We start from the raw sequence: 27,836 nt of genomic DNA, 5'->3' as shown, positions 1-27,836 counted from the left end.
GTTCGGCGGGAGCAAGAGCCGGAGCAACACACCTCGGATCGCCAGGGAGACCCGTCCCGGCGGCCCTCGCGGCACGCCGGAAGCGGCCGGCGGCGCGTGACTGCGTGCGTCCCCTTGCGCAAGCGCAACAGTACAGCTCTGGCTGAGGGGCGGGCCCATAGAAACTGCTTACGGGCTTGGAAGGGGGCTGCTAAGGCGGACGGACTGCTTCCGGCTAGAGGTTCCGGGAGGAGGAGGAAGCTGCGGCCGCCCGCTGTGGACGCCCTCAGCCCCCCGGGCATTGCCGTAGGGCGTTCAGGTAACTGGGGCGGGGCTGTGCGGAGCGTGAGGGGTCCAGGCCCCGCCTCACCTCTGAAAGCCACGTCGGGCCTGAAGAGCCCCAGCACCACCCTCCCAGCACGGCGTTCAAGGCCTCACCTCAACCCTCCTCAGTCTGTCCCCGCTTGTTCAGGATAGGGTTCTTAAGTCTTAGTGCCGGCCGCGTCAAGCCGTCCTCACCCCGGTGATCTCCCCTCAATCCGTCTCTCCCACGGCCCCCCACACAGTAATGGTAGTGAGTGAGTAAACCGAGCTGAATCACCATGTGCAGAGGCTCCGAAATGAAATAAGGATTGTATTGTCCTTTCCCGCCAATATCACAGATTGTCCCACATTTGTACAAGTCCCCGCACCCTCACTGTCTTGCAAATGCATTTTCAACCTGCCTACTTTTCTTCATTTACCACTGTCACCTTTCTCTATCCCTGTCACCAGCCTTCTACTCATCATCATCTCCTGCCTGGACTGATGCAATTTCTCCCCATTTCCATTATTGTCCATCTACTATCTATTCTCCACACAACAGCCAGATTGATATGCACCGTTAAGTCTGATTAGGTCACTCACTCTCCAGTGTCTTCTCGTTCACTTAGAATAAAATTCAAACTTGGCCTGACCTACAAGACTTTGGTTTTGCTCTTGATTCATTCTCTTCCCACGTTTATTTTCAGTACTGGTACTTCCCTGAATAAGCTATATTGGCCTCTGTAACGTTCAGAACACTAGCTTTGTGCTGAACCTCCCTGAGTTTGAATCCCAGTCCTACCACATGTAAGCTATATTAAGCATGTAAAGTAACAAATTACATTTATGAAGTAGATCCTTAATAATTGGTTCCCATCTCAGTAAATGACATCATCATTCACTGGATTGTTCAATGCTCAAGCCAGAAGTCTGGGAGTTATCACTAACTCCTCTTGCACCTCATATCCAGTTCATCAGTAAGAGCTGCAAAAATATAGTCCCAAACTGACTACTTCTTATCATCTACAGTATTACTCTAATCCAGGCTACCATTATCTCACATCGGGACTCCTGCAGCAGCCTCCTAATTAGTCTCCTGCCTTTCCCTTGACACCCTTCAATTCCATTCTTCATGCAGCAGTCATCTTTCTCTGTGCTTAAAATTGTTCAAGAGCTTCTTCTTGCACTCAGATTAACATACCACAACTATTTATGGCCTATTGGGCTTTTTATCTTCTGATTTAAGGCCATGTCTTAAGAAAATGGACTTTATCCATTAGGTTCTCCACCTTACAACCAAAGGACTCTTTCTAACATGCAAATCTTATCATGTCATTCCAAAAACAAAAACCAAAACTCTAAAGGCCTCTTATTGTCCCAGGATCAAGCTAGAACCCTTACTAGGCCTTTCTGTGATTTGGACCTTGTTTTCTTCTCCAAAGACTTATTTTTTTTTCCCATGCCTTTTTATTTTCTGTACTACTTCATTGCCTTTACATATGTTTCTTTCTATCTTGTGAATTCCTATTTGTTAGTACTTAAGGCCCAACATAAGTATTGTTTCCTCTTTGAAGTGCACATCCATCCATGCCCCATCAAGTTGATAATCCCACTTCTATGTTCTCATTCACAGTACTTTGTAACCTTTTATAGCATTCCATACACTCTAGTGTTTGTCTTCCTTGCTTCCCTGATAGGCTCCTCAGTGGTAGGCACTTTGCTCCATTCATCTCTGTATGGCAGGCATCAAGCACAGTGCTTCACACATAGAAAAATGCCATGAATAGCTAGATAGATGTACAGAGGTGGTGTCAGAAGCCAGCCCTTAGGAAGGAGCAGTCACAGCATAAGGTCACAGCAGCTTCTCTTGTCCTTTGAGGACTCTCATGATAAAAGTCTAAGCAATTACCAAAAGGCAGTTACCAAAACTGCTACTGTTGGATTGTGTTTATTTCCTTCATAGCACATATCACACTCAATTAACTTTTTATCTGTTCACTTATTGTGTATCTCCCCCAATCACATTGTATATTTCATAAGGGCAAGGACCTTGACTATGTTGTTCATCACTGTATCTTTGCCACTTGGCACCTGTAAATATTCATTTAATGAAGTGTAGCTACCAGAAACATCTGAAAATCCTTCCAAGCTAAATGTTGATAGAGCTTTCAAGATCTCATTTAGGTGGAATTTCAAGCAGGACTATGGAGTGGCAGAAATAGCACTAATCTGAGTCAAGAAATCTGAGCTGTATGAACCCGGGTAGGTCCTCAGTCTGTATCTATAAAATAAGCCAGATAATAATTCCTTCAATCTATACAATGCATTGCTATTTGCAAAGCTCTTTTACCATATCTTATTTCAATCTCTTCTCATAGTAGACAGACCAGACATTGTTATTATTTTTACAAAGGCTCAGAAAGTTTAAATAAACCAGACTATCTGTAAGATCTCTTCCATTTCAAACATTCTATGAGTCTGCGTAAGTAATCTCTACAAAAAGTCAGTAGCATGAGTCTTGTCTTTTCTTGACTTTGGCCTTATATTATCATTTTCTAATAAGATTTTTAAAAATACGAACCTATCTTTTAGGGACAATCTATTATCTTTGGTTCCTGATAGGCACTCCATTTTGTCTTCTCAGTTTTCCATACTTGTGGCAAAACAAGCTGAGAGGAGGAACAGACACAGCCCTGGCAGTTGTGGCCCAGCCCTTGCTCTACAAACATGGCAACCAAGGGGAACAAGAAGCGTCGGCAGTTCTCCCTGGAGGAGAAAATGAAAGTTGTAGAAGCTGTAGACTCAGGCAAGAGGAAAGGCGATGTGGCAAAAGAATTCGGTATCACTCCTTCTACATTGTCTACATTCTTAAAGGATCGCGCCAGATTTGAAGAAAAGGTGCGGGAAGCATCTGTGGGACCTCAACGGAAAAGGATGAGGAATGCTCTTTATGATGACATTGATAAGGCTGTTTTTGCTTGGTTTCAAGAAATCCATGCCAAAAACATTCTCGTGACTGGTTCTGTCATTCGGAAAAAAGCGCTAAACCTGGCCAACATGCTTGGCTATGACAATTTTCAAGCAAGTGTGGGCTGGCTGAACAGATTTCGGGATCGCCATGGAATTGCTTTGAAAGCAGTCTGTAGAGAAGATAGTGGCAGACTAATGAATAGTTTAGGAATAGATAAGGTTAATGAGTGGCATGCAGGGGAAATTATAAAACTAATTGCTGACTACAGCCCAGATGATATCTTTAATGCTGATGAGACAGGAGTGTTTTTCCAGTTGCTTCCCCAGCACACGCTTGTAGCAAAAGGGGATCATTGTAGAGGGGGAAAGAAAGCAAGGCAGCGGTTGACAGCCCTCTTTTGTTGCAATGCTTCAGGGACTGAAAAAATGAGACCATTGATTGTTGGTAGGTCAGCTAACCCACGCTGCCTCAAGAATGTCCATTCCCTCCCTTGTGATTACCGAGCCAACCAGTGGGCATGGATGACGCAGGATCTATTTAATGAGTGGCTGATGCAAGTGGATGCCAGGATGAAGCGGGCTGAACGCCGGATCCTCCTGCTGATCGACAACTGCTCTGCTCACAACATGCTTCCACACTTGGAAAGGATTCAGGTGGGGTATCTGCCCTCAAACTGTACTGCCGTCTTGCAGCCACTGAATCTTGGCATAATTCATACCGTGAAAGTGCTGTACAGGGGCCACTTTCTAAAACAGATCCTCCTCAAGCTCAATAGCAGTGAGGATCAGGAAAAAGTGGACATCAGGCAGGCGATTGACATGATTGCTGCGGCCTGGTGGTCAGTCAAGCAGTCCACAGTGGTGAGATGCTGGCAGAAGGCAGGCATCATCCCTGTGGAACTGACGGAATCTGACACAGAAGCAGCAGCCAGTGAACCAGATATTGCCATCGAAAAGTTGTGGCACTCAGTGGCTATTGCCACTTGTGTCCCAAATGAAATAAATTTCCAGGACTTTGTCACTGCAGATGATGATCTCATCATCTCTCAGGAGCTGCTGGACACAGAGGTCATCCAGGACATGAGGGCTGGTGAAAATACTGATGAAGCTGGAAGTGAAGATGACGGGGAGGCTTCTTTACCACAGCAGCCAAAAATCACCCTCACAGAGGCCATCTCAAGTGTACAGAAACTTAGACGGTTCCTTTCCACTTGTGTAGGTGTTCCTGATGCCATCTTTGGACAGCTAAATGGCATAGATGAATATTTAATGAGAAGAGTGACACAAACTCCTGTTGATTCCAAAATTACAGATTTCCTCCAAACAAAATAATGTAGAAATTAACTGACTTTTAATTTAGAAGATGTAGTTCACAATAATAAATATTTCTTTAGATAGGATATTGAACTTAAATTTTAAGTTCATTCCAGGTTTCTGAAATAACCAGGAAACTTACTTGAATGGAATTTGGGGACCAAGAATTTTCATTTCTAACAAGTGCCCGGGTGATGCTGAAGCTTCTGTGATCCGGGGTTCATTCTTTGAGAACCACTGGTCTAGCTGGGTTCTAGCACTCCTCTCTTCAGTTGGCCATCTGAATACTCCCAATCACTAACTGTCAAAAAATCAAAAAATAAAAAGCATAAGCTGTTCATACTCCAAGGCTGTTAACTCCTTCCTGCTGATTTGATAACTCCAGAACATCCTCAGCTATTCTCTTGAATGCTCCACCAAGTATTCAGTAGAGGTACATCTGTCTGTGCCAAAATAATTACAAAAGTCATCTAGACTATCAAAGCATCTTGTAGTACTTCAGGATTATTATGAACAGGGAGCAGGGGCACAGGGAAACAAAGTGCCTGAAAGAGGAGACATGATACAATCTGGGAGGCATGGTAAACATCAGAGAATCCTGTTAATCAGAATCAGGGGAAGAATATACAGCCCAGTGTACCTCTCAAATGCAGACAAGGTGAGAGCAACGCCTGTGAGAGAGATGACACGTGTGAGAGTGTTTGCATATTTGGATTATCCACACTGGTCCTCTCCACACCTGTGGATAATCCAGCCTGAACCATGTAATTAGTGTGAAGGCACACTATGTTTTCCTCCACTAAAATTACTTCATAAATCACCCTTGTTCTCTTTGTGTTTGTTCTTCAGAGAAGTCTGCTAGAGCAGAGTTGAATTTAAGTTATTTAAAACTATATAAATTGATAATCAGATTTATATTTAAGTTTTTCTTCTATAAAAAGGCATTCTTAATATTCTTTATAACCCTAGTACCTATTCCTAATAAGTTATTTAAGTGTCAGTTTAATTTTTAGAAGGTACGCACAATACCTGTTGGTGTTGTAGCATAGTTCCCTGACCCAGGGTTAATTGTGTGGCTATTTCAAAAACCCACAGCAAGTTATTCATCTTTCTGTAGTTACTTAATTGAAACAGATGTATGAAGCAGATTAATCATAGAAAGTACTGCTTCCACGTTGAACAAAACAACAATCACAAAAACAAACAGCAGATGTTTAAATAGATATGTTTCTAAAGCTCATTTTAGATATTTTTCCTTTTAAGAAGCTAGTATAATTTGAATTAAAAGTACTTATGCATATTTTAAATTCTTAACATATAGAAGAGGAAAAGAGTGTCTTCTGGCTAAGTCCTGTGGTTTTGTCTCATTGTCAGCACCTTAATTTCTCTCACCATCTTGGGTCAGGATCATTGACACAATTTATAATTTCTTCCCTCATCTTTCTCCTGAAAGTCCATTTTGCACATAATGTTAGATCTGCTGGCATTATGCCACTTCCTCTGCCCACGTATCTGCGGTGGCTCCCAAATGCCTAAAAAGAAAAAAAAAAATAGAAGACCAGATTATTCAGCTGAGTTTTAGCACCCTCTGGAGTTGACTACAAGCTGCATTTCCAGCTCAGTTTTTCAGTCCAGTTCAGTGTGTGTGCTGCTCAAGCCCCCCACCCCACCCCCTCCAGGGCCCGTCTTCTCTCACTCTGTACCCCTGTCTGTTAGTGTGCCTTTGCCTGAATGCCTCATCCTGTTCTCTACCAAGCAAGGCCTTACATATTCTCCAAGAACTAACTGAAGTCTTCTTTCTTCCAGCCTTTCTTGAAGACTCCAGAATCAGCTCCACCCTTAGCTCCCTCAACTCCTCAGCACTTTTGTCTCTACCATTCAGTTAAGCACTTCAGTGTTTTATCAGTGTTCTATGGCTCTTTAACTAGACTGTAAACTCATTAACTAGACCAGTCAGCCTTGGTGCCTAGGCACATCAGTAAACATTTGCATATAAATTAACACACAGGCCTAATGTGTCAAAGCCACCTTATTTTTAAAGCTGTATGAAGCACTTATTCTACTAGAAAATGGCGTGGAGATAAGGCAGGGTTGTCCTCTATTTAAAAAGATACGCAGAAATTTTCCATGAATATCATTGCCTCAAATATTACTCCACTTCAGGTTATAATCTGTTCTTTGATAATAAAGAATTCTAATATAGAGAGTTAAACTAGTATCCTTCCACAGAAGGTCACTGCAGGATTCTCCATTTCTACACACAAGACTTTAGTATGAAAGGCTTTGTCTAAGTGCTTTTTTATAGTAATATTCAGTAAATGATGTGTTTAAACTTTTTTTTTTAATGTAGGTACTGGGCATTGAGCCCAGGATCTTGTGCATGCTAAGCATGTGTTCTACCACTGAGCTATACCCAACCCCCAACAAACTTGCTTTAAAAAAAAACGGAGGAGGGAGGGTATACAGCTCAGTGGTGGAGCACATGCGTAGCATGCATAAGGTCCTGGGTTGAATCCCCAGTACCGCCACTAAAAATAAACAAATAAACCTAATTACCTCCCACCAACAACCAAAACAAACAACTAAAAAAAAAAAAAAAAACCACATTCTTGACTCATTTAACGTATCACATGAATTAGATCCCAGTAGATGGAAATCATCAAAGGAGAGAGCTTTCGCAGTCTGGTTTACAGCAGTGAAACTTTGATTCTATTGGACATTAGGATTTTTAGTTTGACACTTTGTTTATTAAACTAAAAGAGGTTGATATTTTCATTTCTTAGTCTGCTGTCTTCAGCAGGCCTTCTGTGGCTTCACCTTGACTCTCTAGTCCCTACAAACCCACTTGAGGATACAATTTTGTCCCAGTTGACCAATCCACTCTGTAAGCCAACCTTCTGAGACTAGGTATGTACCTCAGTTGTGCTGTCATGAGGATAAAAATGTGTACCTGGCACAGACTAAGTGTTCCACAAATCCTGTCTATTGTCATTACTACCCGTCCCTATTTGGAACTTTACCAGTACCATCCAGAAGCAGGGACCTGCCTTACCAGTCCTTTCTTCCACTAACATATCCTGGGACTCAGTGTTCCAGAACCAACTAGCCCAGTCAGTAGATAAAACTCAAGGAGCCTTCTTTGTCCTATTCCTAAGATGAGCTCTTTCATTAAAAAGGAAGGAAACTAAAACTTATCATTGCCTATTTATGTCAAGCACTGTTTCACCTCCTATCATTTAATCTTTCCAGCAAATCATAATGTGAAAAGACAAATAGGTCTCCAAATTTGCAGACCTATTAACTGTTCATCCTACTGGGACCATAGTTACCTTTGAAGTAGAATGTGTTAGCATATTCCTGCCACCAGAGGGCAGAGGTGGACTACATAAAGGAGACAATTCAGCCAACTGAAGAAACCTGAGGAGCAGCTTGTAATTTCTCTGACATGGTAGAGTGGCGATGAGAAAAGAGAGAAGAGACATAGGATGTAGGACTTGTTCAAACAACTGCCTTAGAAATAACTGCCTCAGACCACCCAATCCACTCCATTATACACCTGTCCCTTCACCTTCTGGTAACCATGGGAAATGTAATTGACCCTGGGCAGATAATTGGCATGCTCTGCAAATAAGCCAGTGTTAGAGAAATAACTATCCATCAAATATATCCATGCTTTCGATAATCATATATTGGACCTTATAAAATACCCGTCGCTGGCCATAGAGGCTTTAAGGATGAATGAAGTTCATGGCCCTACCCTCAACGAGTCCAGTTAGCAGAGAAGACAGATGAGAGGGAAAAATAATACAATAGCAAATGCTATTTTAGAGAATATGCAGAGAATATACAGGAATATGGAGATGGAACCCAAAGGAGCCCCTACATAAGTAAAAAGGAATTCAGTAAGAAGTGTTGAAAAGGGAGCCCTCCCACACTGCTGATGAGAATGTATTTTGATGCCATTATGGAAAACAGTATGGAGATGCCTCAAAAAACTAAAAATAGACTTACCATATGATCCAGCATTCCCACTCCTGGGCATATATCCGGACGGAACCTAATTCAAAAAGATACATGTGCCCCAATGTTCATAGCAGCACTATATACAATAGCCAAGACACAGAAGCAACCTAAATGTCCATCGACAGATGACTGGATAAAGAAGCTGTGGTCTATCTATACAGTGGAATATTACTCAGTGATAAAAAAGAATAAAATAATGCCATTTGCAGCAACATGGATGGACCTGGAGATCAACATTCTAAGTGAAGTGAGCCAGAAGGAGAAAGAAAAATACCATATGGTATCACTCATATGTGGAATCAAAAAAAAAAAAAAGAATAAGGACACTTATGAACTCATCTACAAAACAGAAACAGACTCGCAGACACAGTAAACAATCTTAGGGTTACCAGGGAAAGGGGGTGGGAAGAGATAAATTTGGGAGTTTGAAATTTACAAATGTTAGCCACTGTATATAAAAATAGATTTTAAAAAGTTTCTGTTGTATAGCACAGGGAACTATGTTCAATATCTTGCAATAACCTTTAATAAGAATATGAAAGTGAATATATATATATATGTATATGTATGACTGGGACATTGTTCTGTACACCGGAAATCGACACGTTGTAACTGAAGGTACTTCAATTAAAAAAAGAGAAATGTTGCCAAGAGCAAGGGATATTTAATATGAAGTATCTGGAAGGAGAAGTAGGGAGTTGAGCATATGGGGATGGGAGCAACTTCTGGCAGAAGGAACAGCATATATAAATCCCTGGGTGATAAACAATGGCCCATTTGGGAACAGCTAAGGTCAGAGGTAGACACGTGAAGAGGAAGATTTGTGGCAGGACAAGAGACTGGAGATGAAAGCAAGAACAAAGATTTTAAGGTCTTATTGGCTAAAGCATTAATTTTGAACTTAACCTGAAAACATCACAGAACCACTTACAAGTAGCAACAAATTCTTTTTTTTAAGAAAATAACTGATAACTAGGGTAGAGGCTTGGTTGTAGAGAAACAGATTAGGAAGCTGTAGAACAGTCCTGAAGAGAAATGATGCAAACTGAAGGCAAGATGGATTTGGAGTGGGAGTTGAAGAGGAGTATCGTAGAATTCACCAGGTTTCTGACTTGAGTAGCTGGGTCATGCCATAACCAAGGCAAGGTAATGGAGGAGTTTGGGGGTATGTTGCATGCGAGGTGTCTCTGGGCATCCAGGCAGAATTGTTCTTAAAAGCTCTGGAGATTTATATAGAGATGGATATACTGTTTGGTGTTCTAGAAAGGTCAGGCTGGAAATGATGTTTGGCTGCCATTGGTATACAGATAATAAGGCAGTTGAAGCCGTAGATGTGGATATAGTCATCTGGGGAAAGCTTTATAGTGCAAGGTATTCATGATATGGGGTCCATGACCAGCATTTCTTATCATCATGTGTATGTGTATACATGCACATGTGGCTATTTCTCCAAGAAGAGCCATACTTTCATCAGTCTCAATTGGATCTAAACTTTAAAAACTTAAGGGGAGAAGAGGCCAAGGACACGAGCACTGAAAGGACAGATGGGGTAGCAGAGTCCTCCAAGTCAGTTGGAGCTGATGCTAGACAATGAGCATGGGAGGCACTTCAGAAGCTCTGGATCTCTGATGCTGAATGCAGACAGGGTAGGTGCACAGGATGTAAGACCGCAAGGGCCCTTAGAAGACCACTGAGTCCAACTCCTCCACCCTGCGAGGTGGGTATGAGTTTTGGGGCAGGATGCCCAGGATTACAGAAGTACTGCAAAAGACTGAAAACTGTCCTTAACCCTATACCCACACTCCCACTTCTACAGAGTTGAGGAGTAGAAGGGGGAGGACATCCCAAAAGAGGCTCATGGCAGATATGGGGAGAGGGTGGTGGTGCAGATAGATCATTTCTCACAAAAGGTTGTGCTCCAGTAGGAACTGCACTCCCATTTCTCTCACCTAGTCAGAATAAGGTATCAGCCTCAATTTGCTGATGGGAAAAAATGTGGCTCAAAATTCACTGCTCAAAATTCAATGTTAGGGCATTAGTAAAACATGAGCCAGATTTGGATTTTAATTCCAACACAGTACGTAATGGGAATCATGCAAATGGGAACTGAAAGTGTCTTCAAGCAATCTAGACCTCTTCCCCTCTGGATGGAAAAACTGAATCCCCAAAGGGTTAACCGACTCAGGATCACGAAGCAAAAAGTAAAGAATTGGGTCTCTTTACTACTTTATGGCTTTCTGTAAGGAGAGAGCCTTCCATCTTATTTATATATATATATACGCACACACACACACATATTTATAATTGTGTGTGTGTGTATATAAATTGATGACTAACTCACCCTCCAAATGTAAAGACGTGGTATTTTAAAGCTCACTGGTGTTAGGTCATCTAAATATATATTTTAGTTAGAACCTCCCCTCCATGAACTTAAATAATTTAGACACAGTATTATTTTATTAGAATAGCAATTTATTGGCAGAAAAATGACATGACACCTCTAGACCTCAACACATATAAGACCTTATATAATAAACATCACAAACATATCCCTACAGAAGAAAAGGATCTGCTATTAATCAACTCCCTCTCTCCCGCAATAGGCTGTAATCCATCAATAACTCATCCTCATCCCATAGAGGCTTAGGCATGATTTATATGGAATAACATCAAGGCACTTGCTTTAATTAAAAAAGATATATGTGGTATAAAACATATTCCTAAGTCATTAGCCTTGACTAATGGGGAAAAAAGGGCAGTATACTTTTTTAGTTAACGGACAAGAATGAGAATTTAAGTTCATTCAACTACCACCCTGAATTTGTCTTGATTTGCATATAAAATTGCAAAGGAGATTAAAAATGTTAGTGTTTTATATAGATTGGTTTGTTCACACTAATTTTTGAGAAATCATGGCAGCACCAAGAACTCAAACTAATTTCCCAACTGATTTGAATTGAAAAGCAAGAGCAGTTTCATTCCATGGAACATTACTTTGAGGATGGACAATGGCAGCGGGGAAGGAGAACCTCCTTAAAGTTTCTTAGAACTGCAGTTAAAAATCCTTTCTGGCTAAGGCTGCCTGTCTGTTTGCCAAGTAAAAAAACCTTCAGTTAGAAAATCCTGCCATTGATATTTTACAGTAAGCATTATAATTATGTGGCTGATTTCAGAGCCATAATTGAAGTCCAAGAAAGGTTATATAAGGTTCCAGTGTAGATTTACAAACATGGTATATCCAGTAAAAGCATGTAGTGTCCTTCATTGTTCCAGTTTTCTTAATTCAGTTTATCTCCTACTTTTAATTCAAGGTCTCCTAGTTAGCTTTACATCACTAAGAGAAAAATAAAATACACAAAAATCCACTACTTGGTATAATGCTTATTTAACTTCCCCAACTGTATTTAACATGTTTACTTTAAAATTCCAGGTGAAAACACCTTTTAAAAATATAATTAGGGAAAAAAATTACCTTATAAAAATAAATCTCCCCCACTCCCACATCTAAATTCTCCATTTCTAAAGTTACTAACATTAAAAAAAAACAAACCCTAAAATTGTATACTTACAGTATTGCAATAGTATTTTACTTTAATAATAGGCTATAACAGACTAGCTGTTATATTATTTTGGCCTACTTGAGTGTTATTAGCACTCCAATGAATGATTCCATTCATGATTATCTAAAATCTTTATTTATATATATATATATATATATATAAAAGCCTAATCAGTTCACAATATAAAAGCTTTCTAGATCCAATTTTTTTCTTTTTGCAGTTTTTAAAGCCATTTCAAATAAGGCACCACTAAAATAGATAAAATATGAAAAAAAAAGACATTAAAGATAAAGAACAGAAAAATTAAGCAAAGTAATATCACTGTGCAATCATTCCTTGAATAGACCAGGGCATCAACACCTCCTTGTTTGCATCAGTTGTCTGCCTCCCACTCAGCCCTCAGCCCAGGCTGAGCTTTAGCCAAGTGCCCCTGTGTATTACCTAGTAGAGTTACCACAGAGCCCACCTACCGGATTTAGTACTACTGTCCTGGCACCTGGCCCTAGACTCCTGCATAGATCCTTAAGAAGTGTTAAGAGTTATTGTCTACCTTGATGCTATGGCTCACCTATAGCAATAGATAGCAGAAAATAATCCATTAAGAACATTAATAAGCATCACAGAGCTTGAATTTACCATTTATCATTGTAACTTCTAGGCTCAAATTAACTTCCCAAGAAATTCATTATAGACCTTTTCTCACTTTTACATTAAGATCATGGCTAACACCCAATATATTCTTAAATGACAAATTACTAACAGAATACCTCTGCAGATAACTACTATTCTTGTTAAAATGTGGTCATCAACATTAAAAGAGTCTAATGAACTCATCTAACACCAATGACACATATTTAAAGATCACCATTTACCATACTGTAGATTTACCAACAAATTTTGGCTTCAATGTCTACTATCGTTTAAAAGTTAAGTCAGACTATCCAAACCTTGTTTTCCTTTGCTTCTTCTTAAAAAAAAAAAGTCAACTAGACACCTGTCAGTTTTACCACCATCAGAGGCTACAGGCACTCAATCTAGTGCTCTAGAGTACGTCAACCAGGGCTCTTACCCCAACCTTAGCTACCAGGTGCTCCTCCCCTTCTAGGAACAATCCAGTCTGACCTTGCTCTCAAACTAAGGTGCGGCAGAAGTGTGGCTCTTACTCCTGATCTCCTTATTGTTGTGTGGGGCTAACCAAGAATTGGATCCTATTCAACTGAGTCCCTTTCTTCCTCCCTCGGTTGGCCAGAGATAGTCTTTTCAATGGTCTATTCCATTCACCTGTCTCTTGAATATTACCCTTAATCTCTCTGTGCACTGGCAAACTCCATCCCTCTGGTTGTAAGAGTTTTAACCATCAATAGTATACACACTACATTTCAATTAAATGGACATTTTAATATATTCAGAATTTTGTACATCTGTCAATAAGCAATGAGAATATGCTTCATTTAGACTCTACAGTTTAGAGTAAGCAGGATATTTCCATATCAGTCAAGTGTGTAAAGTATCATTTAATGACTAAAGTCCAAGTCCTTGAGTAAGAAAGCAAATGAAAACATTAGTTTTGTTTGTGAATTGGGCTTTGGTTTCAGGTTTGACTCCTTTAAAAAATTAGCAGTCAAAAAAGCTGAACAATGTGTAAGTGCTGGTAGACCTCAATCCAAGCAGAGAAGAAGGTGAGATATAAATTATAGTGATACCTTAAATGTTTTTATAAATGGCTTCTAAAAGCAGAATCTCTTATTTGTTTGTTTGTTTGTTTGTATAGGTGGGAGAAGAATAAACCAGAATACGATTCAAGAATTTGCTAATTGTATAAAGTTCCAGAACTATTTATACCCACATATGGACAGAAATGTCAGGTAAAGATCAAATCCTGTTACTTTGTTCTTCAAAGAGATTTTCCAAATTCTTTGGACTGACTTTTTTTTTTTTTTTTTTGCTGCACTTGTTTTTTCTAAATTAGTCATCGTGAACATGTACTCAATACTCCATCAATGGCATTAGATATCTATAATGGTATGGATTCAGACCTGGCCTGGGGGAAAGACAAGAGAGAGTAAAAACAAATGACAGACAAAGACACAGTAATTTTACCATTGCTATTCATAAGACTAGATAGAAAATGCAAATATTGGCTAAAAATAAACAAAAACCACACAAATACAAACAGTAGTTAACATTTCTGAGACTCTAGACTTAAGTCCTAAAAGGATGTCAAAATTCAGGACACTATTACATTTAATCATGTAATGACCTCAAAGATAGAAATGCAGCTCCCAAGGAACAGCTTTGTTTTAATAATGGAAAGGCATTTTCCATGTAAACTGATGGGCAGATTTCTACCAAAAGAAAATCAACACTTGACAGTTTATGGAGCCAACAAGAAAGCTAAGTATGCCTAAAAGCATCCCATTCCAATAGATGTAAGATTTGCTTCTCATAAATATTTAAAATGTTTAGAAAGTAGGAGTAGGTTTAAAAAATGATTCAGCACTTTTGCAATTTTTATTTTGTTTTAAATGGTGTGGCTAAATGTTTCAATCTCACATAAATTAGTCTCTTAGTCCTAACTTTGGAAAACTTACTTTTTTTCCCTCACCCATTAAGGTCCAGATACAGAACTATAAGCTTTCAGTGTAGGACATGTTTTTCAAAAGGAACTATTCCTGTGCCACAACCTGTGACCAGCTCTCATAAATAATACACCTGCAGAACTTGGGTTGTATGAATGTAATGCTTCCAAATCCTCTTGCATAATAGTTTTAGGTGGCCCAAAGAGTTGAAAGCTGTCACTGTCATCAATATTTATTGTACATCAAAAGGGTACATGGCAGTAAGCATTAGCTTTGTTTTCACCAAAACATCTATAAATTAATTACTGATGTTCTTTTGGAAGTACTTTATCACTTCTGTGCACTCTTTTCTACTGGTTACATTTTCCTTGTAGAGTAATGAACAGTGGCTTCTCAAATATGAGAAAGACTGTCAGTCCCCAGCCGACCCTTGCTAAAATGCCATGGGAAGGGGAAAAAAAAAATCACTGCTAAATAAACAAATTCTTAAGGGAAACTGTCAATCATTCCTTTTTGCAATCTGTCCCTAACAGTTTGCCTCAGGCTCATTTAAAACGCTATATAAAACTGCTGGCTCAGCTTTCTGCCTTTTATCTGGCAAACCTGACACTGGTTATCAGTTAGGACAGATTCTATGGGAAACATAGTAAATGACAAAGCTAAAACAGAGCTTAATGGTAGAGAAATGCTCAGAAACAGGGACAGATAGGGACCACAGAAGACAGGGAGGATTCTCATTATTTTTGCTGATTATAAAGAGCTCTTTTCTTACCTACTTACCCTAAACAAAAAGACATGACTAAAACATCAAATGTATTACTAAAAGTGTTCTGTACAATGTGGGGCTGGCTGGTGGGATTTCACAAACCTGCTCAGCCATCAGACTCCTGTTAAGACTGTGCCTGAGAGGAATGGTGCTTTCCAATTAAAAGCCAGATGCTATGTTACACACCTGAAATTTTAGCCTGTTGGCTAGACAGTATTCATCCTTCCACCTACTTTCTCAATCAATCAGTGGAAAAATTCAGACCATTGGGAATATATGTTCCTTTCTGATTCTGAGATTCTTCGGCAAAAGTCACTGCTTCATATACACTATAAAAGAGAAGGTTTTCTTCTTCCTGTTTGCAATACTCTCCCCGGGCCAGGGAATCCCTCACGGAGGGATTGCACTGAGCAAGCAGAACCTGAATGCCAACAGCTCTGAAGTCTCTGCGCACCTCTTTCAGTGTGTTGATCCCTGCAGTGTCCAGAAACTGCACTGCACTGCAGTCAATCACCACGGTGTGGAACTCTAAGGGGTCGTGGGAAAGCTGCACTGAAACTTCATCCTGGATTCTACTGAGAGTTGCTATTTCTTTTCTGATCTTTTTCTTTGCTGCCTTCTTCTGAGCTGCCTCCACTAAGACTGGGTTGAGAGTTCTTTTGTATAAAGCAGATTTAAAATATTCTTTGTTTATGTAGTAGAGAGGGGCTACAAAGCGGAAAATCTTGATGCCCGGCTTAGTCCAAAGGTTCTTGTAGGCAGACGTGGATTCAAAGATTTCGGACTCTTTCACCAAGCCAAGCAATGAACTCTTTGGCTTCTGAGTGCGGAGGATGACACAAAACATAGAAAAACAAACCCCGACAAGCAGGCCTATTTCAGTACTTATCAGTGCAGAGGACAGCATAGTAACAAACCAGATAACTGTATCCATTCTGCTAACCTTCCACATCTTGGGCAGATCCTTAAATTTACATAGGGCTCCTCGGAGATTTACAATCGTGATCACACCAAGGACACTCTTCTGAAGGGAATAGAATAATGGAGCTATTACCAAGAGGACCAACAAAAGAACCAGAGCTGTCACCACACCAGAGATCTGAGTTTGGCAGCCTGTGGATTCTTTAACCAATGTCTTTGCAAGAGCCGCGCTAGTAGTAAAGCAGTGGAAGAAGGAAGGGATGATATTGCAAAAGCCAATGGCATACATTTCCTGATTAGCTTTGACTGCGTAGCCGTGTTTCTTAGCAAACATCTCAGAAAGTGATACAGTGATAGCAAAACCAATAATAGAAATAGCTATTGCATCCACAGCTACATTAGGAATTAAGTTCCAGTCCGGTGCTTTGGGTGGCAGAAACCCAGTGGGAATATGTCCAGCAATACTGGTGCTGTATTTCTCATTTAGTTTTCCAAAATGAGAGGCTAATGTGGCCGCCACAACGACAATGAGTTCAGTAGGAATCGGTGCCTTGAGCTTGGACTTGAAATGCTCGTTGAGTTCTTTGGTTGGCACAAGAACCAAAAGGCACAAAAGGCTGGTGATAAGATCACAGAGATTAGTCTTATGGATGTTTTTGAAGATATGTATCCAAGTAGTGATGAGTGAGCCCACGCCATTACTCCGAGGAAGGCTGAGCCCAAGGAGGTACTTGGCCTGAGATGTAAGAATAGTGAAGGAGGCACCAGTGACAAATCCACTCAGCAAGGCGTCTGAGAGGTAGACTGAAACAAAGCCCACTTGAAAGAAGCCCATCACTACCTGAAAGAAAGGATATACATGTGTTAAATATAAATGGAAAAAAGCCTCTAAATCCTGTATTCCCTTGGCATTTGTGTGGAGACATACCATCAGAGCCATCACAGGATGTCAGAGCTAGAAAAAACACAATCATATATCAATCCTCTCATTTTACAAGGAGAGGGCTCATTTTACTGACACTTAGAAGGCTAAGCAACTTGCCCAGGGTCACACTATTACTCACTAGGCTGAGACAACACAAGAACTTAGGATTCCTACCTTCTTGTACAATGTTTCTTAAACTTGAATAAGGTTCAGACCACTTTGAAAAAAATTCTCAGGAATCCATGAGAACTCATAAAAACTTAAATTGGAAAAATTCTCCTTATTAAAAAACCTTATATTTTATTTAAATTACAAGTCATTTCTGTGAATGACAAAAATTAAATTTTAACTGATAAAACAAAAAATTAAATTCACATCAAAATAGAATCACACTTTTTAAATTATTATAGAATAACTAAATTGCTTTGCTGTACACCTGAAACTAACATTGTAAGTTGATTACTTTAACAAAAAAAGAAAAAAAATTTTTTAATTAAAAAAAATTATTATAGAACTCTCTTTAACCTCAAATTGAGAAACTACTCTTATCCAATGTTATGCCATATTGCTTCCCATGTTAATTCTGCATCCTCAAAGATACATTTTATTTCTTTATCTTTTCCTCTTCCCAATAATTCCTCAGAATTCCATTGCACCCTTCCTCATTCTTGGCGAGGCATACTAACAAAAAAGCAAAAATGAACTTTGAGGAGCACAGCTCTTCCACACTCCAGCCTCTTCTCCCTCTCCTCCTCATCCAAACACCAAATGGAGTGAGCTACTCTTCCCCTTCCCATATTGGTTCCAAATGTCTGTAACAGAGAAGAGATTTAATGCTGGCAATGACTCCTGGATGCCAAAAGGCAGAAGCTTGATGATAATGGCAGATTAGTGGAGTCTATGAGGGGCCCAAGAAGAATTTCATTCTAATCCTTTCTCCTGACTTATAGTATGAAATAGTGGTCCCCAACAGTCCAAGAAAACTACTACCTTTAGTGAGAGTCACCCACTAGAGCAGTAATTCTAAAAGGTGAGGGGGTTGCCTATAGTTTGAAAAACTCTTGCATTCCTCCTCTCCCCACCCTCATCATTACCCTCCTGCTTGTTAATGCTGACTCTACCAATAACCAACCACACATAGTTTCAGGCAAACCCAACAATTCTTGACATATAAAATTAAGAAGTTGTACTATGTGGTCTGAGGCCCCTTTCTGGTTTAAATGTTTATAATCAAATAATTAAAATCTGGCTGACCGAGATTCACTGGTTAAGAGGCAGGCTAGGGTCGAGAAAATAGAAGCAGTCTTGTCTTACCTGTGGAGTCAAACCAGGGTTTAAATTTTGGCTCTACCTCTCATATATCCTGAGCATTCAATAAATGATAGCTCTAACTATTATGATCTCTAAGGTCCCTCACAGATCTGAGATTTCATGTATAGTGATTTCTTAAGCCAGAGACAACCACTTACTCCATTGTTTCTTACCTGATAAACTCCAGCCATAAATGTTACGGTGCTGCCAACTGTAATTGCATAGCAACTTCTGTCACATATCCTGTCTGATTCCTGGTTTAATAATGTGCTCTCATTTGAAACCATTCCTGAAGAAGGAGGAATATGGGCAGTGTCATAGCCGGCTTTTTGTAGTTCTCGGTCAACTACTTCACCAATCATAAGGCACAGTACTCCAAAAATGCCCACAGAGATGTGACGGGAGGTACCAAACAGGAAATAAATGATGCTGGCAAAAAAAGATGTGTATAGACCGTAGACAGGTTCTTGGCCAGCCAAGAGAGAATAAGCAATGGATTGGGGCACTAATAAGATGCCCACAATCAAGCCAGACATCACATCTCCTAAAATGTTTTTCTTCAGCTGGTATTTTGGAAGCCACCGCAGAACAGGAAGAAAATCAAAAATCATATTTTTGGCTTTGGTTGGACTGCACTGGCAATTTTTTTGTAGTTTTTTCATGACAAACTGCTTGAAGTTAGTATTTGGTTTCTCTTGAGGCTCCAAATGGATCCTAGGATAAGGTATACATTGATCATTGGCCTCTTCCTTGAAGACAGTACTTGATTCCTTTTCATGCTCCAGATGGATCCTAGATGGAGGACTGTACTGGTCGTCTCCTTCAAGGGAGTCCTTGAATGAAAGGTCATCTTGCTCTTTACTTTCTGAAGACATTTCTGGAGATAGATGCTTCAGCTTCCTACCCCAGAGAAAATAACAGGGTTAACCGATTAAGCTCACACATTTTAACAGTTCTACTTGTCATTCATGACAGTTAAGAGGAGTTCAGTTTTGGAGTAGGTATCTTATGTTTACTTTCCTTAGGTGAGCCTCATTTGTCCTGATCGAGGAAAAAAGAACTGGACCATACACAACCAAGTCAAAGTAAGTAATTCACTGGGTACAGGACTTCCCAAAAGCATAAACCATCAAGATTCTTCTCCATCTCTGCCTGGCTCCCCCTGCAGTTTTTCCCTCCAGAAACAGTATTAGGGTAGCCTGTCTCCTCCTTTCTATAAGCTATTAACTGTCTTCTTTTCAGGTTTTTCACTCCCAGGAATACTGCAAAACAGGATCTAGTCTCAAACCTTGATACCTACTTTACCTGTAAGTCCCTGAAACAAGGAAGATTTGGGGGGGGGGGGTCCCTTTTTAAATAATTTACTAATTGTTGAAAATAGAAAGAAAATATGAGTGACAGAAAAGATAAAAGTTTTAGGAAATAACAAGAGACTAGGACAACAACAAAAGTAAGTCTTGTAATGAGAGTAAAAGAGAAGAAAAAGAAACAGGCCTTCAAAGGAATAGTCTGCCCAATACTTGAACAAATTATTGCCTTTCTGTTAGCTGTTTGCTTAGCTTAGAATGACCATCCACCTCTCTGCCTATCAAGATCCTAGTCATTTTTAAAACCCAGTGAAAACACTGTCTCTCCTACAAAGCACTGACCAAGTTCCCGCAGCACAAATGAATCTGTGTCCCATAGCACTTCACACCTCCATTACAGTACTAACCACACTGGTGTATTAGTTAAGGAAGAGTTTCTCCAGCTCCTGGAGGAAAGGACATCTTGTTCATCACTGTAATTGTCATCAGCATACAGTAACTCTGAGATAGTAGGTTTATAAAATGTTTGAACAAAGGAAAGAATAAATGAATAAACAAATTTATGACTGTTGCCAGTGAGAGATAAAATATATTGGATAAAGGACTCAGGAAGTCTCCTGTTTCAGAATTGACAGGGAAAAAAAAGGCCCTCATGAAGTTCTATAAGCCTAATACTATCAAGATGCCATAATCCAGGACCCATGACCCGTTTAAGAACAAAATATTTGTAAAAGTAATCCACATTAATTTTGTTTAGGATGAAGGGGCTATAGTTGGTTATCCCGCTGAATAAGAGTAAAATAATAGTTAGTTTGATGGTCTTGTGAAGCAGTTAAGGAAGAAAAGAATATTTAGATAACCACTTACCCTGAGCAAGTCCGTCAGATTGGAGGATACACACAGCAGCTCTTCACTCCTCAATGCAACTGGTCTATAACTCTCTTCTCACTTCCTACTTGCAGGCCAAACTAGTTTGAGTGCATTCCTTATGACCTTCTATTTTGGAATAGTTCTTACTAATTTCTGGGTCAAAAGACTTTCCCAAACCTAAGATATGCAAAAGAGGCATAAGAAAAAACTAACAAAATTCAGACGCTGCCCTATTTGGTGACTAACTGGGAAGGAAAAAGAGAACATCAAGCGCTGTGGGATGCATTAAATAACCTAGCTTATGCATAATTAGAATCCCAAAAAGAGGAGACAGACAATGGGTAGAAGAAATTTTTGAAGACATAATTGTTAAGAATTTTTCAACATTAATGACAGACACCAAACTATAGATTCAAGAATCTCAGAGGATACCAAGAAGGACAAATACAAAACAAAACAACACAACACCCACACCTACACATATCATATTCAAAATGCTGAAAACAGAAGATAAAGATAAATCCTGAAGACAGCCAAAGGAAAAAACACACATTACATACACAGGAACAAAGGTAAGAATTATAGCCAACTTCTTACTGGAAAGCATACAAGCCAGAAGATGGAATGATATCTTTACCACAGAAATATAACTGTGAACCCAGAATTCTATACCCAGAGAAAATATCTTTTAAAAGATGAAGGAGAAATAAAAACTTTCTCAGACAAATAAACACTAAGAGAACTTACTGCCAGCAGACTAGCATAACTGTATATACATATACTAGACAAAAACTGAGGTCTACATGATACACAACAATAAAAAAATAAAATCAAAGAAACGGAAATAAAATAAAATCCATTTTTTAATTTAAAAAATTTTCGATTGCTCTAAAAGATAACTGTCTAAAGGGAAAACAAGAATGCATTTTGTTACACAAAATAAAATGTATAAAACCAATAGACCAAAGAATAGGGAGGCAATTAGGAACTGTAAGGTCTTATACTAGATATGAAGTAGTACAGCATTATTTGAAGGAATAGTTTTGAAAAGCTTCAAGGGAAGAACATATCTCACCTCGGCTCTGAAGTCTAGGTCAGAGATGAAAGAATGAGGGAGGACTTGGAAAATGGATGAGGAAGAAGAAAACACAAACAGCAATAGTTATGGGGTTGGAGGGAAAGACTGAAAAATTAGAATGATACGATTAAAGCACTCAGGAAAAAGTCAACTAGAATGCCAGATTCCTGGGGTGAACCTGCAGGAGGTAAGACTGGAGTGAAATATCAGTTTCTTATGTAATCCCAAGAAGCTGGACTCCATCCTGTAAGCTATGGCTGGCAAAGGCATAAACTCCACGACGACGCAGAAATGCAGGTTTGACATTTCACTGGTGCAGCTCTTGATGGTTCTTAAAGGAGATGGATAAATCTAAGATGAATTCTGAAGTGGACCACACAAAAGGATAGTGTATGGGATTATGGAGGAGGAAATGGAAAAATAGGAGGCAACAAAAAGTTTGACTTAAGATTTCATAGGTCTGAGATTTTTAGATGTCCAAATAAGGACGTTCAGTAAGCAATTAGAAATGGCGGTGTCAAGCACAGGAGAGAAGCCAAAATTGAAAAAAATAAACAGGGAGGGGAGGAGTATACAGGTCATCAGCACATAAGTAGTATCTCATTTTTCTCTGAATTCCATTGTTTAGATGTTCAATAAGTGTTTGTTGAATATATGCTTTATCTTCCCAACTAGATTAAAAATTATCTAAGGAGTTGTATACTTTTTGTGTACCCTCTCAACATAGAACTGGGCACACAGGAGGCACTTAGTAAGTCTTCCGTTGATGGATAGATTGGTTTTTACTTTTAAAAGTAATTTCAACAAAAAAAAATTTCAAAAAAGAATTCACGCTCACTTTTAAATTTTAATTTTTGTCTCTTTGAAAGATATATTGCATTGGGAATGTAAAATGGTACAAACAGTGTGGAAAACAGTTTGATAGTTCCTCAAATAGTTAAACAGAATTACTATACGACCCAGCAATTCCATTCCTAAGTATATATCCAAATTGAGAACAGGGATCAAGCAAATACTTGTACATTATGTTCATAACAGTATTATTCACAATAGTCAAAAGGTGAAAACAACCTAAGTATCCATCAACAGATGAATAGGAAAAAAAAAATACAGTCTAAGCCCACGAATGAAATACTACTTAGCCACTTAAAAGAAATGACATTCCGGTATTTTTCATCTACAACATGGATGAACTCTGAAACCATTATGCTGAGTGAAAGAAGCCAGACACAAAACAAGAAATATTACATGATTCCACTTACATTAAACATGTAGAATAGGCAAACTCATAGAGACAGAAAGTAGACTGAGGTTACCAGGGACTTGAGGAATGCAGAATTACTGCTTACTGTTTACAGAGTTTCTGTTTCAAGTTTTGGAAATAGATAGTAGTAATGGTTACACAACATTGTGAATGTACTTAATGCTACTGAATCGTACACTTAAAATGGCCAATGTTCTATTATATATAATTCTAATGTACACAAAACCAGGAGGGGAGGAAGCAAAGTATACTATTCCAAGGTTCTTACACTATATATGAAATAGTATAATGTCACTTGAAGGTAAACTGTGACAGTTAAAGATGTATACTATAAACCCTAATGTATACTATAAACCCTAACAAAGAGTTGTGGATAATAAACAAAGGAGATAAAATGGAATCACAGAAAATACTAAATAAAATAACCTAGATCTAAGGTTTATGGAAAACTTCTGAAGTCTTAACATTTACCTGATATTAATGTGAACAAGTCACCTACCAAAAAAGTCTGTCTTCTCTTAAAGGGAAAAATCTCTGTTAAACTAGGCTAGAATAGGCGGGGACTGTGTAGTTTGGAAATAATTTTCCAGTACTCACATGGCTTGTAAGCAGTGGAACCATGACAAGAATCTAAGACTGTCTGATTCAAACCTACCTTCTGTCTCTGGACTGCTTAGTTTGAAACTTTTCAAATCTTCAGAAAAGTTCAAAGAATGATACATGGAACACCAGTATAGTCACAGCTGTGAATATTCTGCTACATCTGCACTCTCCATACACACAGGTTGGTTTGCTTGGGGTTTTTTCCCCTGAACTATTTGAAGCTGCAGACACACTTCAGCCTTAAACAACTTAACTGAACCAACATTTTTAACCACTATCCCTTGCTGCCTCTTCTTCAAAAGGAGCATTCATTAACATGAGAACAAATCATTTGGATACAGTCTTCAAAAATCTGCACTGGCTCCCCACCTCCTACTGAATATAGTCGAATACCTTCAGAATAGTCTTCTTCTAGGAACCAATGAGACTGAAACTGCCTTTCTTTTTTTCATTCCATGCACCACTGTTCCAATCACGAGTCCATAAAAATATTAAGCATCATTTGCTCTTCAAAGCCTTTGCTCATGTCATTCCTTTAGTATGGAATGTCTTCCCTTCTGTCTCCATCTATCTTGGTCCTTTTTCTAATCTTTTAAGGCTCACCTCAAATGCCATAGGAGAAAGGGGCTGAAATTCTTTTAGGCTATGCTTCCCCAACATATGACATATAACTATTTTAAGTTTACATGTCTCTCAAACAAGAGTATCATTTCAGGGCTGACACCAAGTCATCCTCATTTCTACATAACCCAGCACCTAACACAATGCCTCCCACTTGTATGTACAGTTATACACCTATGTTTATTGAAATGAACAAACAGGTGAAATTTCAAGTAAATATTATGAAGGCCAAAAAAAATTCCTTGTTTTCCAGTTATCACAAATGATTAACAATATCCATTTATGTCTGTTTTGGAGGAGTTTTTCTAGGGGGGTAAATTTGGTTTGTTTTTAATGGAGGTACTGGTGACTGAACCCAGGACCTCGCGCATACTAAGCATTCATTTTACCACTGAGCTATACCCTACCTCCCCCCACCCCATTTTCTATCTGTGAAGCAAAAAAGAACCACTATAAAGCTTATATCAGTAGCATAAGCACTATGACATATTGTTTCTCATATAAAGCCCAATATAAGACAAAATAATAAAATACTAAGAAAATAGCTTAATGTAAAACCATAGTAAAATAGTTCCTTGCACAGTAATTCACTGTGTTCAAAAAGATTTCCTCTACATCTCTCACTTGCCTCCTGAATAAATCTGTGAACAGATTATGAATTCCTATTTACCAGTGTGAGAAAAATCAGAGTTTAATCACTTGCCCAACTGGTAGGACCAGATTCTCAATTCTCATCTTCCGATTTTCAAGTTTAACTCTCTTTCTAAAATACCACACGGCCCCCAACTTTGTTTCCTTGCTAGGAGGTCTAAGGAGCTAGTTCAAAGCAATAATTTTGTGACCAAGCACTAAACTCATTTATGAGTCTATTATTAATTTTAATAAGTAAAGGTAACAAACTACTTGAAGTAGGTTTGATAAAAGGATTAAGAATGAAATTACTTTTATCTTTCATATTACACATGCATTGGTAACATTTTCTTTTTCTATTAAGAGCAATGATGTCGAATTTCCCTCTGTAGCTACATTTTGGTTAGAATAATTAGCGCCCCAGACAAAAGTCAAACAAGCCAAGCAGTCTCTGGCTCCATTTACTTTTTTCCTACTGGAAAAGCTACTCCCCAGCTATGTTCATAGTTCTCGCTCTCACTTCTTTTAAATTTTTGCTCAAATGCTGCCCTAATCAATTTCTTCCTAGAAAAAACACATAAAATAGCACTACTGCCACAGCCATGCTTCCCTCGTGGGCCCTTTCCTGTCTTGAACTCCTATGCCCTTTACTTTGCTTTTTTTTTTCTCCATGGCCCTTCTCACCATCTCAGACTAGACTTTTCTTCCTTGTGTTAATTGTCTGAACTTCCCACAAGAGCAGTGACTTGCTGTTTGGTTGACAGCTGTATCCCCAGAGCCTTGAACCAGGTATAGCGCCTAGTAAGTGCTTAACAAATATTTTATTGAGCCAATGGATGAATAATAGTTTAAAAGTTATGTGGTAAAGAAAACAGTTACTCCTCCCCCTCACCCTGCTTTATGGTAACCAAGTTTGTGTCAAGAAATTAGAGTTTGGAAAGCATCTGCCTGGGGGGAGGGGGGATTTATGCTCATTAAAAGGGACAGCAATGACCCCTGATGAATCTAATCTAGATCTCGCCAAGGCCCTGAAGAAGTCATCTCCAGACCTTCCCCCAGGAGGCAGCAAATTACAGTACAATGATATCCAACATGGAGATCTGTTAAAATGCAGATTCTCAGGCAAATCCAGGAATGAGATGTAAGACTGCACCTTGGATGATTCCAAGCCAGTGGGCTGAAGGACATATTTGGAGAATTACTAGGTACATATGGAGTCAGAAAGATCTCCATTCAGATCTCAGCTACACTGTTCAACAGTTGCATGGCACTGGGTGAAAAACTTCATTTTACTCAGCATTAATTTCTCACCTGTAAAATAGGGATAACATTCCCTAACTTGCAGTGTTATATTAAAACTTACGCATGTAAAGTACCTAGCACGGTACCTAGCACATAGCACTTGCTCAATAAATCACAGCTACTAGTCTCTGTCCCTTGAAATTACTGAAGGAAAAAAATAGGTTTATTTTTTTCCAGCACGTTTGGCTCTCCATTTCTTACTGACTCAACTTTCCAAGACAGGAACTTCGGCTTAACCCAGTACTGGATATCATATTAGTTCCATATTTCACATAAAGAGCCGTAGGGACAAGGAGAGAAAAAGGTATTAGAATGGGTGCCAGAAAGGATTTTTTTAAGTCCTGAATGCTTCTAACTCACTGCGGTCCCCAATGTGAGCAATGAAGGAGCCCTGTCTGATACTCTATGAATCTGGAAGAGCTGAGTGTAAGTCCTAAATTTGCAAATGACTTGCTGTGTAATTTCTGGCAAGGCTCTGGTCCTCTCTGTCTCCTTTCAGTGTCCCCACCTATCCAGCTAAAGAACTTCAACTTAGTCTATGAGTCTCGAAGCACAGGTCCTGATTAAACAAGTGTGTGGTTCTTAAAACCAAGGTAATCAAGTCCTCTCACCTGCACAAGCCTCAGCTTCCCAAACTGTCTAAGGTGGTGGTGGCGGCTCTGATCTCCTAGGTCCTGCTCCCAGATATCACAGAGTTGACGAGGCGCGACTACGGAGCGACATGGACTCAGACGGAAGAGCAGCACCGTTATCTGCGAGGTGCGGGGGCCCGCGGCGTGATGCGTAAGGTGGCGGTCAGCCGCTCTCAGCGCCAGGAGTGGGGTCTGGATCCCCAGGGTGCGGGAGTGCCGCTTTGACCCCGCCCTGCCTCCGCCCCTGCAGACCACACAAGAAACCCGACGCACGCCCACCTCTCAGGGCCCGGCCACGACCCCTGTGGCGGCCGTTGGTGCGGGCTTCCTCTCAACACGCCTGGGACACAAGCCAGGACGACCCCAAGAGGGGCCCGCTGACCGCGCGGGGGCCCGCCCGCTCTCTTCCCGCGTCTCGAGTCCCGTCCCTTCTCCTCACCTCTCGGGTCTGGGCCGTCCCGTGCCACGAGGTACCGAAGCGCGTCCTCCGCCGTGGCCAGACCGAGGGGATAAGACGGCGCTGGCAGAGGCACCCACTCCCGGGTCGGCCTCCCTTCAACCGGCCCGTCCCCTTGCCCGCCCATTACTCGGCCCCTGGAGGAGGCGGAGCGCTGCCGGGCGGGACTGAGGGGAGCGGCGAGCAGGCAACCGCCAAGAGGTGCGGAAGGCGACTCAAGTGCGAACTCCCGGGCCGCGACTGTCACGTGGCACCACGGCGGAGCGACGCCGCCGCCAGCCAATGACGCGGGCCGGACCGGCGTGGGGTGCCGCCCCCTGGCCGCTTTCCTCCTCGCGATTGGCTGCCTTATGCAGAAGGGGTCACGCGTCTCTGATTCTCAGGGAGATTGCTTCTTCGCTCCGGCTGCGATGAATCATCT

The 27,836-nt window shown here is 40.1% G+C and overlaps 3 protein-coding genes across 9 annotated transcripts in view; 1 reads left to right on the top strand and 2 right to left on the bottom strand.

Moving 5' to 3' along the window:
* HMGXB3 (HMG-box containing 3) overlaps positions 1-819 on the bottom strand; it is a 28,695-nt gene extending 27,876 nt beyond the window's left edge. Inside the window, 3 exon segments of the mRNA XM_032468719.1 lie at positions 2-256; positions 259-351; positions 732-819. Of these exon segments, the coding sequence (XP_032324610.1) occupies positions 2-256; positions 259-351; positions 732-819 (436 nt within the window).
* Positions 153-4,914, top strand: TIGD6 (tigger transposable element derived 6). 2 transcript variants are annotated; one of them, XM_006175907.3, is made up of 2 exons: positions 153-298; positions 2,927-4,914. In XM_006175907.3, the coding sequence occupies exon 2, from the start codon at positions 3,010-3,012 to the stop codon at positions 4,582-4,584; it is 1,575 nt and encodes a 524-aa protein (XP_006175969.1). In that variant the 5' UTR covers positions 153-298; positions 2,927-3,009; the 3' UTR covers positions 4,585-4,914. The 2 variants fall into 2 exon arrangements, with proteins under 2 accessions (XP_006175969.1, XP_032332988.1); XM_032477097.1 differs by lacking the exon at positions 153-298 and adding an exon at positions 2,440-2,544.
* On the bottom strand, positions 4,728-27,655 carry SLC26A2 (solute carrier family 26 member 2). Of its 6 annotated transcripts, XM_032477092.1 has the most exons (5): positions 27,398-27,647; positions 26,938-27,078; positions 20,826-21,005; positions 18,825-19,551; positions 11,041-17,256 (listed from the first exon to the last, which is right to left on the bottom strand). In XM_032477092.1, the coding sequence occupies exons 4-5, from the start codon at positions 19,524-19,526 to the stop codon at positions 15,736-15,738; spliced, it is 2,223 nt and encodes a 740-aa protein (XP_032332983.1). In that variant the 5' UTR covers positions 19,527-19,551; positions 20,826-21,005; positions 26,938-27,078; positions 27,398-27,647; the 3' UTR covers positions 11,041-15,735. The 6 variants fall into 6 exon arrangements, with proteins under 6 accessions (XP_032332985.1, XP_032332983.1, XP_032332984.1 ...); XM_032477094.1 differs by lacking the exons at positions 11,041-17,256; positions 18,825-19,551; positions 20,826-21,005 and adding exons at positions 4,728-4,867; positions 5,959-6,098 and having other exon boundaries at positions 26,938-27,035; positions 27,398-27,655; XM_032477093.1 differs by lacking the exon at positions 20,826-21,005.
* Between the last annotated feature and the right edge of the window lie 181 nt (positions 27,656-27,836).

Source organism: Camelus ferus, chromosome 3 (assembly GCF_009834535.1).
Source record: "Camelus ferus isolate YT-003-E chromosome 3, BCGSAC_Cfer_1.0, whole genome shotgun sequence".
Classification (NCBI taxonomy): Eukaryota; Metazoa; Chordata; class Mammalia; order Artiodactyla; family Camelidae; genus Camelus; species Camelus ferus.
Note: the sequence above shows the minus strand (reverse complement) of the source record. Positions and strands in the feature narration are given on the sequence as shown.